This window comes from Grampus griseus (genome assembly GCF_964374135.1).
Source record: "Grampus griseus genome assembly, chromosome: 2".
Lineage (NCBI taxonomy): Eukaryota > Metazoa > Chordata > Mammalia > Artiodactyla > Delphinidae > Grampus > Grampus griseus.
Genome location: NC_139018.1, coordinates 22,090,980 through 22,105,728, shown reverse-complemented (window position 1 = coordinate 22,105,728; position 14,749 = coordinate 22,090,980). Strand labels below are relative to the sequence as shown.

The window sequence follows — 14,749 nt, the reverse complement described above, 5'->3', positions numbered from 1 at the left end:
CAGATACTACCACCTTCATTTTACAAATGAGCAAAGGCTTAAAGAGGGAAAATAACCTGCCCACACAGCATGAGGTATAAGTGGGCTTCACCACAGCATTTTTGAGTTTTGTACTGCCTTGTTTAACCTCTTTGGGGTTCACTTCTTTAAAAAAAAAAGTCTATTTGTAGAACAGTTTTAGATTTAACAGGAAAATTGTGAAGATAGCACAGGTAGTTCCTATATACCCTGCACCCAGTTTCCTCTATGTTTGGGTTTGTTAGAGCTGCCATAACAAAGGACCACAGACGGGATGGCTTAAACCAGTGGTTCCCAACCTTTTTGGTACTAGGGGCCAGTTTCGTGGAAGACAATTTTTCCATGGACTGGGGGTGGTTTTGGGATGATTCAAGCACATTACATTTATTGTGCACCTCATTTCTATTATTATTACATTGTAATATATAACGAAATGATTATACAACTTACCGTAATGCAGAATCAGTGGGAACCCTGAGCTTGTCCTCCTGCAACTAGATGGTCCCATCTGGGGGTGATGGGAGACAGTGACACCCAAAGTGTGTTGCTTATGTTCAGTCTACTCCGTAAGATGCAGCTTAATTGTCACTTGCCACTCACTGATAGGGTTTTTTTTTTTTTTTTTTTTTTTTACCACCAAAATGGTTTTATTTTTGACACTGCCAACATGCACAACAATGCATTACTTTGGTTTCCTTAAACATTACTTAAGTACGCATTAGAAATATATGTTTACATTTAAGAAATGTAACACATTAAGAAAGTCCTCTATAAACTTAACTCCTTCTCAATATATTTTCCTGCTTTGTTTCACACATAAATAACATAATCTACAAAGTCATAAATAAAACTATTAACTCTTATGACCTAAAAGTATATACAAATTTTGGAACTTGACAAGAATGTCCTTTTTCTGATTGTATATAAATAACAACATGCAGTATTGGCAATGCTTTTTAATTAAATGAATGACTTACAATCAAAACTTTTATTGTCTCCCAACCAGTTCTCCCTATAATAGACCTTCAGTGCACTTGGTAAAGATGTCATGTATTTAAAAAGTCAAAGTGGTCAAAAGACTAGATTTTTAAAATAGAACAGAAGGTTGCCATTAAATATTATTAAGCCTTATTAAAATCACTTTGGTTTGCCTGAAGAACAAAAAATGCTACCAAAGAGTATATGCTTGTACTAACAGTTTTTAAAAAAAATTTTGGCTGCACCCCGCAGCATGTGGGATCTTAATTCCCTGACCAGAGATCAAACTTGCACCCCCTACATTGGAAGGTGGAGTCTTAACCACTGGACGGGATTTCCAGGGAAGACCCTATACTATCATTTAAATGGAAGCTAACAAAGTCTTAAAAAATCAGATTAAATTTGTATTAGTCTTGGGAAAAATATTCCACTGAGATTCTGTTATAGGAACAGAATCCATGCTATCCTAAGTTTTCTAAAATTTATTTTGAACCATCACTTCAATTAGTTAAAACTTTCAGGGTAAAAATAATGACACATAAAAATGATCTTAGAAAGGCATATTTAGAATTCCTGATACAGAACCCTTGATTATTTGGTTTTTGTTTAATGACTGCAAACCTTTATTCCTTCAGAAAATAATTAACATTATTTGTTGAGTGACACCATCTATTTAGTGATTAACTAGATAACCACTCAAGGTATATTAAGTAAGCACTCAAATTATTTTTATGTAACAAAAGTAAAAAAGACTTTTCATGTTGGAATTGTTTCATTATGCATTATTATTTTTAAGGCCGTGATTTACAGAGTATAAAAATTAGAAAGAAAAATATTTATTTATTAATAAGAATTAATATTCTCTATTAATATTCTCACTAAATTTAAATGATTCAAATGATAAATAATAGTAAACTAAGCACTGTCATTACTTTTAAAATCTAAGTTTCTAAGTTTCATTTTTCAATCAATACAAATATGATCTGCTTCACAATATTAACTGCCAGTCAAACTTTATGTTTTAAAAAACTAAATATTCTTTGTTAAAGAGCAGTTTACAACAAATGTTTTTCCACGCTCTTATAAAAAACAAGATTCTGATATGCATAATGAATCTAAGTCAAAATCCACAACTGGTAGCTGAAATTGTCAACTTCCAGCCTAATACAACATAAATCCACAGTTGTTTTGCATAAACAATTCAAAATTAAAGTTTATAATGGAAATGTCAACAAGTCATAACTACAACATTACTACTGAAGGGTTCCACTATACTTCAACCAGGCACAGCAGATGTGCACATCTGATAGACAGACTGCTTAGAAAATTAAAGCTATCCGAGCTATAAATAAGGAACACATAAATATGAACACAGCAGTGCCAAAGCATTAGAACTGTTAAAAAAAAAAAAGATGTGGTGTAAACACAACTGATAGTTTTCTCCATAAGCCACTTTCACTGATTTATAAAGCTATGGTTTTATAATTCTTTTAAAAAGGACAATGTTTCCACATTGCTACATGCAGTGATTTCATTGTACATTCTTAACTACAATGCCATCTTCAATCCTCTTGCAGAGCTTGACATATCTCACCAGGATTTCTTCAGAAAGTCAGCTTGTCATATTTTCAGCAGCCTTTAATGCTTCAGCGGCCTTGCGAAGTTCCTTAATAACTGATGATAAAGCTTCTGGGTTAATTCCTTGCTCACAGAGTCGTACACATATAGACAGAGTTTCCATATCTAATCCAGTATTCAAAATTCTTGAAATCTCAAGCAGAACGTCCATGGTTTCCCTCACCGCATTCAGATTCGCCGCCGCCGCCCCGGCGCCGCTGCTACTCGCCATGGCGGAGGCCTAGGGGGGGCGAGCCACTGATAGGGTTTTGGTGTGAGTATGCAAGCAATTGATTTATTATGGTCCCTGTGCAGTCAAACCTCTTTGCTAATGATAATCTGTATTTGCAGCCGCTCCCCAGCACTAGCATCACCTCCTCAGCTCCACCTCAGATCACCAGGCATTAGATCCTCATAAGGAACGCGCAACCTAGGTCTCTCGCATGTGCAGTTCACAGTAGGGTTCGTGCTCCGCTGAGAATCTAATGCTACAGCTGATCTGACAGGAGGCGGAGCTCAGGCGGTAATGTGAGCGATGGGGAGTGGCTGTAAATACAGATGAAGCTTTGCTCACTCACCCGACGCTCACCTGCTGAGCGACCACGTTCCTAACAGGCCATGGACTGGTAGCAGTCCATGGTCCGGGGGGTTGGGGACCCCTGGCTTAAACAACAGATATTTATTTTGTCATGGTCTTGGAGGCTAGAAGTCCAAGATCAAAGTACAGGCAGCTTTGGTTTCTTCTGTGGCTTCCCTCCTTGGCTTTCAGACTACCTCTTTCTCACTGTACCCTCTCAAGGTTGTCCTTGATCTGTGTATTGTCTGTGTCCTAATCTCCTCTTCCAATAAGGACACCAGTTGATTGGATTAGAGCCCACCCCAATGACCTCATTTTAACTGAATGACCTCTTTCAAGACCCTCTCTCCTGGGACTTCCCTGGTGGCACAGTGGTTAAGAATCCACCTGCTAATGCAGGCAACACGGGTTCAATCCCTGGTCCTGGAATATCCCACATGCCATGGAGCAGCTAAGCCCATGTGCCACAACTACTGAGCCCGCGTACCACAACTACTGAAGCCCACATGCCTAGACCCCATGCTCCGCAATGAGAAGCCCACGCACTGCAATGAAGAGTAGCCCCCGCTTACTGCAACTAGAGAAAGCCTGCGTGCAGCCAAACTCAGCCAAAAAAAAAAAAAAAAAAAAGACCCTATCTCGTAAAGCAGTCACATTATGAGGTACTGGAGGTCAAGACTTCAAAGTATGAATTTTGCAGGGGACACAACTCAGTCCACAACACCATTTTATTAACACCTTATATTTGTATGGTACATTTGTCTCAATCAATAAACTAATATTGATATATTAACTAAAGTCCATACTTTATTCATATTTCCCTAATTTTTACCTAATGACCTTTTCCTATTCAAGATACCACATTACATTTTGTTGTCATTATGGACCAAACTGTGTCTCCCCTCCCCCCACCCGAATTCTTATGTCGAAGCCCTAACCCACAATGTGATGGTATTTGGAGGTGGGGTCTTTGCAAGGTAATTAGGTTTAGATGTAGTCACAAAGGTGGGGCCCTTGTGGTGGGATTAGTGCCCTTATAGGAAGTGGGAGAGACCAGAGCTCACTCTATCTCCATCATGTAAGGACAAAGCAAGAAAACTGCCATTTGCAAGCCAGGAACCAAATCCGCCAGCACCCTGATCTTGTACTTCCCAGCCTCCAGAACTGTGAGAAGTAATGTCTGTCTAAGCCACCTAGTCTATAGTATTTTGTTATGGCAGCCTGAGCAGACAGAAACAGTCATCATGTCTCCCTAGGCTCCTCTTGATTCCAACATTCTCAAGGGTTCCTTGTTTTTGATGACCCTCACAGTTTTGAGTACTGGTCAGGTATTTTGTAGAATTTTCCTCGATTGGAATTTGTCTGATGTTTTCCTTGTGATTAGACTGGGGTTACAGGTGTTCAGAGGAAGACCGCAGAGGCAAAATGCCATTCTCATCATGATTTATCACTATTAATATTAACCTTGATCTCCTGGCTGAGGTAAGGTTTTTCAGTTTCTCCACTGTAAAGTTATTCTTTTTTCCCCTTCCATACTGTGCTCTTTGGAGGAAAGTCACTATGTGCAGCCTGAACTTAAGGAACGAGGAGTAACAGGTTTTCACAACTTTTATCTGTAAACCAGCAGGGCTGGAGTAGTTGGTTTCTAAATCACCTTTAGTTTTTTCCCCACAATCATGAGAAGTGTTTTTCTGATTTAAAAAGAAGTCTGTATTCACAGAACAGGGTGAGAATTCTGAAAGCTTGTGGGGGTCTCTTCTTCACACCAATGACAGAGATTTGGATGCAATGCACTGTTTTCAGTAATCAGTCCTCAATAATTATGTTAATTGCTGATTAGTTGCATCTGACAAACAAGAAACTCAGTACCATTTTCTATAAGTAAAGGGTAAAATTTACTAGAAATTTTACCTTGAATACAAACTTTATGTAGTTTACATTTTTTATCCCAGTATATGACGCATGCAGTGAAATTCAACCAACACGAATATGTAAGATAGGCAAAATAAGTGAATGTTGAATGGAAATTGTTTTCAGTCTTTATCAGAGATGAATTATTCTTAAAATAGGAAGAATTGCTAATTGTTTCATATCAATTTTCTATTTCCTGCATCAGCTTAAAAGTATCCACATTAAGAGATTCTTGAAAGCTCCAATTATTCTAGGAAAAATAAACATTTTCTCTTTAAATATTGGAACACTAATTAGTTGTTCTTTAAGATTTCCTTCTTTAATGATTATAGAAGCACATCTGTTCAAGTTAGCAACAACATTTTATCCAAGCAACATGGAATTGTGTTTTACCCATAACCAGTCCTCAGATGACAAATAATTTTGCTGTTTACAAACTAATTAAAATCAAGTTTAAGCCCCATTAAACATGATTACATGGGCAAAATACCCACCTTTTTAAAGGAGAGCTCTACAGTGTTAATTTAGAAGAATGATTATAATTAATAGTTTCCACATTCTCAGATTTTTAAAACAATATTAATATAACCATACTTTTATCTCTTTATAATTTATGGGACAGGAAGCAAATGATCCTGTCTTGAATATGGGAAAAATTTTTAAATGAAGTTTCTGGAGGTTTCAAGTCGGCAAAATGTTTTCCAATGACATCATTCGTCTTATAGGCCACTATTATTCATATACTTACTGGCTACCCTCCGCATATTGTAGGTTCTTTATTATAGAACATTTAAAATGCATAAAGATATACACTGTACTATAGCAAATAACCTCTTTCAAGAAAATTATTAATTTTATAGTTTTATGACATATGCCATATCATAAATACCATAGGATTGTGTTTTATATTTTAAAATTTTATTTAATGGTTTCACATTTTGTGTATAATTCTATAGTTTAACTTCTTGACTCCATATATGAGTTCAAGAGAAATTAATATTGATATATGTAGTGTAGTTTATTTTAATGGCTATATATTATTTCATCACATAGCTAATCAAACTTTATTTATCCATTTCCTTATTGATAAGCTTCAAGTTGTTTCCAAAAGTTGACTCTTGTGAAGAATGCTGCAATGAACATCTTTGTATATGTTGCCTTGTGACAGTTTCTTTGGGGTATATACCTAGGAAAGAGGATTTGTTAGGTTGTAAGATACAGTAAACTTCAGCTTTATCAGACAATGCCAAATTACTTTTTGTAATGATTGTAGCAGAATTCACTCCTAAGAGTAGAACATGAAAATTCTTATTTCCAAATATCCTCACCACATCCTTAGATGTTAAATATTTACCAATCTGATGAATATTTTTCTTGCTCTCATTTTCTTTGTAACTACTGAGGTTGAGCATTTTTCATATTTATTCATCATTTTAACTTTTTCTTCTGTAAATTATTTATTGCCTTGTCTTTCTATTGCTTCAAGGAGTCCTTTATCTATCTTGGGTATTAATGCTTTGGTATACAATTGGTAAGTATCTTTTCCCAGTCCATCACTTGCCTTTTGATTTAATTTTTAAAATATGTATTGAATAGGAAGTTATATTCTAGTCATTTAACTTTAATTGTGCAATCCTTTATTATAGAGGTAATTTAAATTTTGATGTAGCCAAATGTATCTTTAATTTCCTTTCAATCAAATCTAGTAATTTACTCCACTGAGGTCTTGCATGTCTTCCATTTTTAACTATCTTGTAGTTTTGTTTTTATTTTTCTATGAGATTTTTTTTTAATTATATTTTCTAAATGATTTTTGCTGGTGTACAACAATGCTGTTGATGATTGTATGTTAATCTTGTTTAAAACCAACTTTGCTGAATTCCCTTGATTTTCCTCACAGAAAAATATATAAATATGATTGTTTTGTTTCTTCTATCTTAATATCAACTCCTAAATTTTTCTTCTCTTAGTGCATTGATTAGGAACTCCAGTACAACACTGAATACGAGCATCCTATCTTCTTGACTTTAAAGATAATGCTTTGGAAGTTTACCCATCACATATGAAATTTGCTGTATTTTTTAGTAGATGCCCATTGTAAGGTATATCAATCAGGATTTAGAGTTAGAGGTAACAGAAGCTTACCCCAATTAACTTAAGCTGAAATCAGACAAATCCATTACCAAGGACACCATTGCAGGTATTGCTGCCTCATGGCACTGAGTACTGCTCCTATCATGTTCTCACTGCCATGGCTATCAGAAAACTTATCAACTTCATTATGGCTTGTTGTCACTCTCTCAAGATTCAAAGGCGCATATGCGAGCAGCCAATTAGCTATAGCTAGGAAATAAGCATGATTAGGTTGGGCTTTTCCTTTCTTGTACTGTCAAGATTGTATGAGCTTCATAAAACTAGTTGGTACACCCTTCACCCTTCCTTCCTTCCTTCCTTCCTCTTTCTCTTGTCCTCTTTTCTTCTCTTTTTCTCCCTCCCTCCTTTCCTTCCTTTTCTTCTTTCTTTTTTTCTGGAATGATTTGTACAAGAAGGAGAGTGTCAGTTTCTTGAAGGTTTGGTAAATCCATTCAGGCTGGTGCCTTGGGGGAGACAGAGATAGATATATAGCTAGATAGATAGAATTTAATCATTATTTGTCTATTTACGTTTTTCTATTTCTATTTTTGGCCATTCATTTTTTTCTAGAGACTAATCAGTTTCATTTAATTTTAAAAATTTATGAGGATAAAGCTATTCATAGTATTCTTTTCAGTTATTTTTTCTTTTCTTTTTTTTTTTTTGCGGTACGCGGGCCTCTCACTGTTGTGGCCTCTCCCATTGCGGAGCGCAGGCTCCAGACATGCAGGCTCCGCGGCCATGGCTCACAGGCCTAGCCACTCCGCAGCATGTGGCATCTTCCCAGACCAGGGCACGAACCCGTGTCCCCTGTATCGGCAGACGGACTCTCAACCACTGCGCCACCAGGGAAGCCCGTTTTCAGTTATTTTTATAAATCTGTACAGTATGTGTAGTTGTAGCCTCTTTTGCATTCCTAATACAGTTACGTATTGTGCTTTCTTCCTTTTTTCTGATCAATCTTGCTAGATGTTTGTCTATTTTATTTTCTCAAAGAACCAGCTTTTATGTTTATCAAATTTTTAAAATTATGGTACAATATTTATGGCCTAAAAGGAATTACAATTAGAATTTTTAGTCATATGTAGTAATTTCTAGGAAAAAGTTTGTTTGTCTCAGTGACACTGAAAAGTCCCCTGGAAAATATGAATTAAGATTTTTTTTTTTCTATGTAGCTCTTGCAAGGAGAATCTTAACACATGTACATATGTGTAGAGACATTTAGGTGTTTTTTCTGATGAACATATGTCTATATAGGATTTGTTAGGTAAGTGCCATTGTGATAGACTTTGTTGCTACAAATATGAACATACATGCCCTGTCCTCCAGGAGTTTTCAAGCCAATGAAAATTTATAGCCACTTTTTATGTTCCACTCTACTGTTAGGAGTCAAGGTCATTATTAATCAGCTTTCATGACACTGGGCACTGACTTCCTGGGAAAGTGACTGGCCTGGACCTCACAGCCTCCAAAGCTTTCTCTTCATACCAGACCACACATATGGCCCACGGAGTGATATTTACTCTGACCTTTCAGAGTCTGAGAAAACACTGTTTAGTGGTCTGGCATCATCTATATTTACTTGGCTTGATTTGGGATAGAGTATAATCCTAACTCTTGATGAAAGGATTTTCATGCATTAACCTTATGGGTCATGATATTTGTGGGATTATTCCCACTCATAAAGTGATTTGTGGAAAAAGTGTGTACTAATCTTTAATTTAGGATTAAAACAGATATACCCAGGAGACATGGGTCTATAAAATTCACCTTAACTTGAGAAATGCAATAAATAAACATTTCTAAAATATCTTGTTGGTTCAGTTATTTCAGTCCAAAACCAATTGGAGATCTGTTCTATATCAAGATTCCCCAGCCCTCTTGTGAGAAGGAGCTGTTTTTCACAATGTCAGAGATGGTCCTCCTCAGAGCCCTACAGGGTCTGCCCATGTAGAAGTGTTTGTCTCCCCAGGAAGAAACAGGATGACCTGAGCTTAAGTGTCAGACCAGAGAGAATGGTCAGATTTAATATCAACAGCCAGTCCCTGACTTTAGAGGTATCCTGGCTGATTCACACGATGCCAAATAACAAATATCTTTCTTTTAGGTGTCAGAGTCCAGTATAGTGGGGAGTTTGTATCTAGGGGATATAAAGGAGAATAAATGAGATCCTACGTTGAAAAGCCAGCCAGAGTACCTGAAAAATAGCTTTCAGTAGATTTCTTCTCCACTTCCTCCTTCTCCTCGCCATCTCATCCTTAGCACCTCTCTAGAATTGTCTGTATAAGCCCTAAAGGTTTGATTGGACTTTGGCACCATACAGTTAATGCTACTGGACTCTAACATGCTCCGATAGCCACCGTTTCATCGAATGGGATCGGGGTTGGTAGCCAAACTAAGCTAATGGACTTTGTCGTCATAGAATTCCCACACCAAGTAGGAGGCATAAAATGACTTGGAGACCTGGTCATGCAGCTATTAGTCATGGTGTGTTAGTGGAATGCAGTCTCAAAAAGTTATTTCCTAAGTGCTTTCCAAAGACCTGGTTCTTCACACAGAGAGTTTTGGCCAACTGTAATGGCAGGGAGAAACTAGAGTGTCAGGGAGAACAGAATTGATGTTTTAAGTTTAATTTTATTTTGGATCAAATGTTCCTTAAAAATAAACCTTCACCTGATCCTAATTTTCATTTCAATGCCATAGACTGGTGATTTGAGTGTTGGGGATAGAGATCTTAGAATCTGTTTATGTGGTATAAATACAGAAATGGTCTGGTTCTGAGTAGTAGGATCATGATCAGTGTTTGGATATAAACTCAAAACCTCTCTAAGTCACGTGTTCTTTTTTGAAGCATAGAAATTGGTCTTTGCAAACACCCTAAATCCCTTTGTTTGAGAAACTTTAAATACACATTGAGTCTTCTTGCCATAAAGTTCTGCACTGCATCTAGAAAGCTTCTTTAAAAAATAGCTCTGAAAACCTGAGGCTGGCAAAGAAGTTGGATAGTTGAAGGGGAAATGATAGAGCATTCTGTTCTGTGGTAAAGGGGAACAAAGGAAGGGGGAGAAGTTATTATTGTCAATTTAAAATTTTGTTTTAAATTTCTAGTGTACAGTGTTCAAGACTGGCAAAAATTTCAGTTTGTTTTATCCAAACATAGTTACAGTGTTAGATGTGTGTTAGAAATCCAGCATGTGGATGCCACCTCCTTAAATTTTAATAGCACAAGAAATGGGAACAGCAAGGGAATAAGGAAATAAACAGAGCACAGGCTTTTGCAGTTGATGGAATACCAATGGCGCTTGGAGGTAACAAAGATAAGCTAAGGAAAGAATTGAATTTGAGCAATGTCTCATTTTTACCCATGTTACAAGTTTCAACCAGTTCTAATGTTCTGCTAATATTTTGTAATTTTATAGATGGTAAATTTGGATGGTGGAGGAAAGGGACTGGCATTAGGGTAATGCCCGGAGGGATGCTGGAGTAACCCCAGTGCAGCTTGAAGGTACTGGGAAGGTAAAAGGAAAGAGGGAGTGTACAGAGGGAAACTTGCCCCCTTTAAAACTGAGGTCAGCTGTGTGTGACACTCCAGAGCATTATTTCTCAAAGTGTGGCCCCCAGGACAGCTTGCATCCAAATTGACTGTGAAACTGTTAAAAATCCAAGTTCCCAGATGGCACTCCAAATCATTGAAACCAGAACACTGGGAATGTGGCCTGAGACTATGCATTTCAAACAAATAGCCTAGGCAATTTCAAGGCATGCAAACTCCTGTTTGAAACTTTGTGCCAAAGAATGTCAAGGGTAAGTAAAAAAGTAAGAAAGGAACCTACAAATACCATACATTAAAATACCATATATAAAAATGGCCACTGCTCAGGCTTCCATAACCCCTAGGTCAAACTCTCCTCTGCAATTGCCTAGAGAGTCATTGGGGAAATTTCGAACATGGAAATTTTGGAGAATCTCTAGTGTAACTGAAAGAAGGGAAGAATTGCAAAATGCCACATAAGTAGATAGCATGCCATTTATTGGGACAGATTGGCCAGGGCCCATTTCATGTCTCTCTGTTCCCATCTTGAAATGTACGGTCCAGCCATACTGAGCTGACTACATGTCCTCAGATGGACCACACTTTCCCTTGTCTCCATGCCTTTGCACTTTGTTGTTCCCTCTGCCTAGAATGTCTTTCTCCCGAGGGCAGATTTCTATTTGCTTTTCACGTCTTAGTTCAAGTGTTGCTTCCTCTGAGGAGCCTGACCACCCCAAATTCCATATTGCACAATTCTCTATAATAGCACTTAACACCGTCTATTGAATTACTTACCTGTCTTTCCCACTAGCCCATTAATTTTTCAGGGCCATTTATTTATTTCCTCTATTTAGTACAGAGCTTAGTTCATGAAAGCTGCTTGCAAATGTTCTTTAATAAATGACTTAATGTCACATACTGCCTAACCTGCATAATCCAGTAGCAAGAATATTGTCACTTCACGTTGTGTAAGATTCCATTTGGAGTAAGTGAGAATTTTAGTTCAATAAATGAAATCAGTCAGTTATCCAGTAGCAATGAATTGATTCCACCTTTGGTTTTCCAAGGGTAGGAGAGAAACTACACACAGAGTAAGGAAGAGGTGACATGGGTAATTTTGACAAAAGTTTTAGGGTTAAATTGGTTCTGAGTGCAGCCATGCAATGAATGGGTGAGGGCTGTGTAAGGGCACTGAGCAGGAAGGACTTGGCAGGTAGGCCATAGAGAGGTTGAAAGTGTGGGGTGGAGGTGGGTTAGAGGGAGGAGGATGCAAAGTGCTTATTTCAAAATTTTACCTAGAGATGGCCCTGCACTCAAGAGTGGAGGCAGCTCTATTTACAACAGCCAGGACATGGGAGCAACCTAAGTGTCCATCGACAGACGAATGCATAAAGAAGATGGGGCACATATATACAATGGAATATTACTCAGCCATAAAAAGAAACAAGACTGCGTTATTTGTAGTGAGGCAGATGGACCAGAGTCTGTCATACAGAGCGAAGTAAGTCAGAAAGAGGAAAACAAATACCGTATGCTAACACATATATATGGAATCTTAAAAAAAAAATAATGGTTCTGAAGAACCTAGGGGCAAGACAGGAATAAAGATGCAGATGTAGAGTATGGACTTGAGGACATGGGGAGGGGGAAGGGTAAGCTGTGACAAAGTGAGAGAGTAACATCGACATATATACACTACCAAACGTAAAATAGATAGCTAGTGGGAAGCAGCCGCATAGCACAGGGAGATCAGCTGGGTGCTTTGTGACCACCTAGAGGGGTGGGATAGGGAGGGTGGGAGGGAGACACAAGAGGGAGGGATATGGGGATATATGTATATGTATAGCTGATTCACTTTGTTACACAGCCGAAACTAACACACCATTGTAAAGCAATTATACTCCAATAAAGATGTTAAAAAAAAAAAAAAAAAGAGTGGAGGCAGACAACTCCTCCTTGTCTGATGGCCATGGCCTCCTTATGGCTCCTAAACACAAAACTCAAGCAGGTCCTAATTCTACCACATGAATAAATGAAACAGGCTGTGGGAACCTGGCCTGAGAATTTGACCACCCTAAGGAAAAATGCATTCAAAATCCCAGAAAACAGATTTTCAAACAAACTTTTGAAATCTAACCAACTCAGAAATTGAACAAGGCCTAGATTAGCTTTCTCTTACAAATCAACTTAGTAATGAAAGCAGATTTTATTTGTGCAAAGGTCAGTACTCCAGAGATACAGCAAGAGACATTTTATGAGAAGGAAACTAGATGCAGTTTGAGGAGCTGGAGATATTAAAAAAAAAAAGTGCATTCCTTAAACAAAGAGTATCAAAATGACCAAACTTTCTGAACCCAACAAGCAGACACATGATCTTATAAGTCATATAACATATGAGTTGGCCCACTCCAAAGAATCTGTGGTGCGATCAATATATAAAAAGGGTGACTCAGCTGTGCCAAAATACAAGCAAGATTGAACAGGCAAGAAAATGTGAATGGTTTAGTGCAAGCCAATCGCCATTTCTAAAACTCATTAACAAATATTTATTAAGCGTGTGTGTGAGAGAGATACTTAGGCACATAAGAGGTATTTAATATTATTGAATGAATGAATGAATGAATAAATAAATAAACATCTGCTATGTGTCAGGTACAGTACTGGAGCTGGGGAGTAGTCCTAAGACACACATGGTATTTATTCTCATGGACATTACAGTCTAGTGGGATGACAAACAAAAGTGTTATGTGTAGAAAAGGAAGTACTAGTTTCTATTGGAGAACATAGAGCAATTAATTTAAGCCAGAGGGTCAGATAAAATATCCTCTATTGAGATGAGGAAAATTGGAGAAAAGGCTGGCTTGGGGTTGGGATAGGTGGACAGAGATGATATCATGAGTTAGATCATAATGAGATATAGTTAAGCTCAGTTAACCTGTGAACTCAATATGTTATAGTGAAACACAGGAAACTTATCTGTAATCCATAACTCGAACCCAAAACTTTAAACCAAAGCTAGAGTTCTGCTTAAAATATGCAGCATTAGCAGTGGAAATCTTAATATCCAGGCAATGTTTATTTTAAAAACCACGTATGTAGTAAATCTATTCTTTGAAATGGAATTGATTGCCCAACAGAGCTGTTTTTCTTCCTGTCAACTTTATGCTAACTAAAAGAACTCAAGAGTATGGATATTACTTAATAAGTAGGTATTATGTTTCAGAGGAAGCCTGTATAATAATTCAGCTGAGTATAATTAATAATTTTAACTATGTAAATCTTTTGAAAATCTACTTTCACAACAACTTCCTTTGAAATATAATTGACTTACAATACTAGGGTCAAAACAACTTCCTTTATTCAACAGATGTACATACACAATTTCTCAATCTTTTTATTGGGCTGAAATATATGGAATTGCAGGGTTTTGGTCAAAAATTATTGAATATAAGTTGTTTTGTGTGGGTTTCATACGGTTTGACCTAAAGTTCTAGAACAGTACCTTGGGATCTCTGATGAAATAAAAGGAAATCTCTGATACTTATGTCAAGGAACAACTCGAGATCAATTCAGACTAGACAGACAGATGGATAAATAGATAGATGTTTTTCTTTCATTTTACTCTAAGATAAATGTTGAATCTGAGGGTAATATATATTTATTTCTATCTTTAATCATTTCAAATTTCTTAGAAACATAGACTGTTAGACCTGAAAACAACCCTTAGATAACTACTCAGTGAATTTAGGTAGTTAATCAAGTAAATAAATGTTCCAATTTGCTTATTTATTTTTGTTTATACAAATCAAGATTTTATTAAGCTGCCCACTTATTTCGGTCTTGGGAGCACCATGGTTGATTTTTTTTCCTATGTTTTTATTGAAGTATAATTGATTTACAATACTATAGTTGTTTCAGGTGTACAGTGTAGTGATTTGCTATTTTACACATTACAAAATCATCACTATGATAAGTCTAGTTAC

The 14,749-nt window shown here is 37.0% G+C and overlaps 2 protein-coding genes across 3 annotated transcripts in view; one reads left to right on the top strand and one right to left on the bottom strand.

Moving 5' to 3' along the window:
* Window positions 1-14,749, top strand: part of TSHR (thyroid stimulating hormone receptor) — a gene marked incomplete at its 3' end in the record, with an annotated part of 166,153 nt that overhangs the window by 42,506 nt on the left and 108,898 nt on the right. The gene's annotated exons all lie outside the window — the stretch shown is intronic.
* Window positions 660-2,860, bottom strand: LOC309818142 (mitotic-spindle organizing protein 1). Its single transcript, XM_082647619.1, has one exon. The coding sequence runs from the start codon at window positions 2,843-2,845 to the stop codon at window positions 2,609-2,611; it is 237 nt and encodes a 78-aa protein (XP_082503745.1). The 5' UTR covers window positions 2,846-2,860; the 3' UTR covers window positions 660-2,608.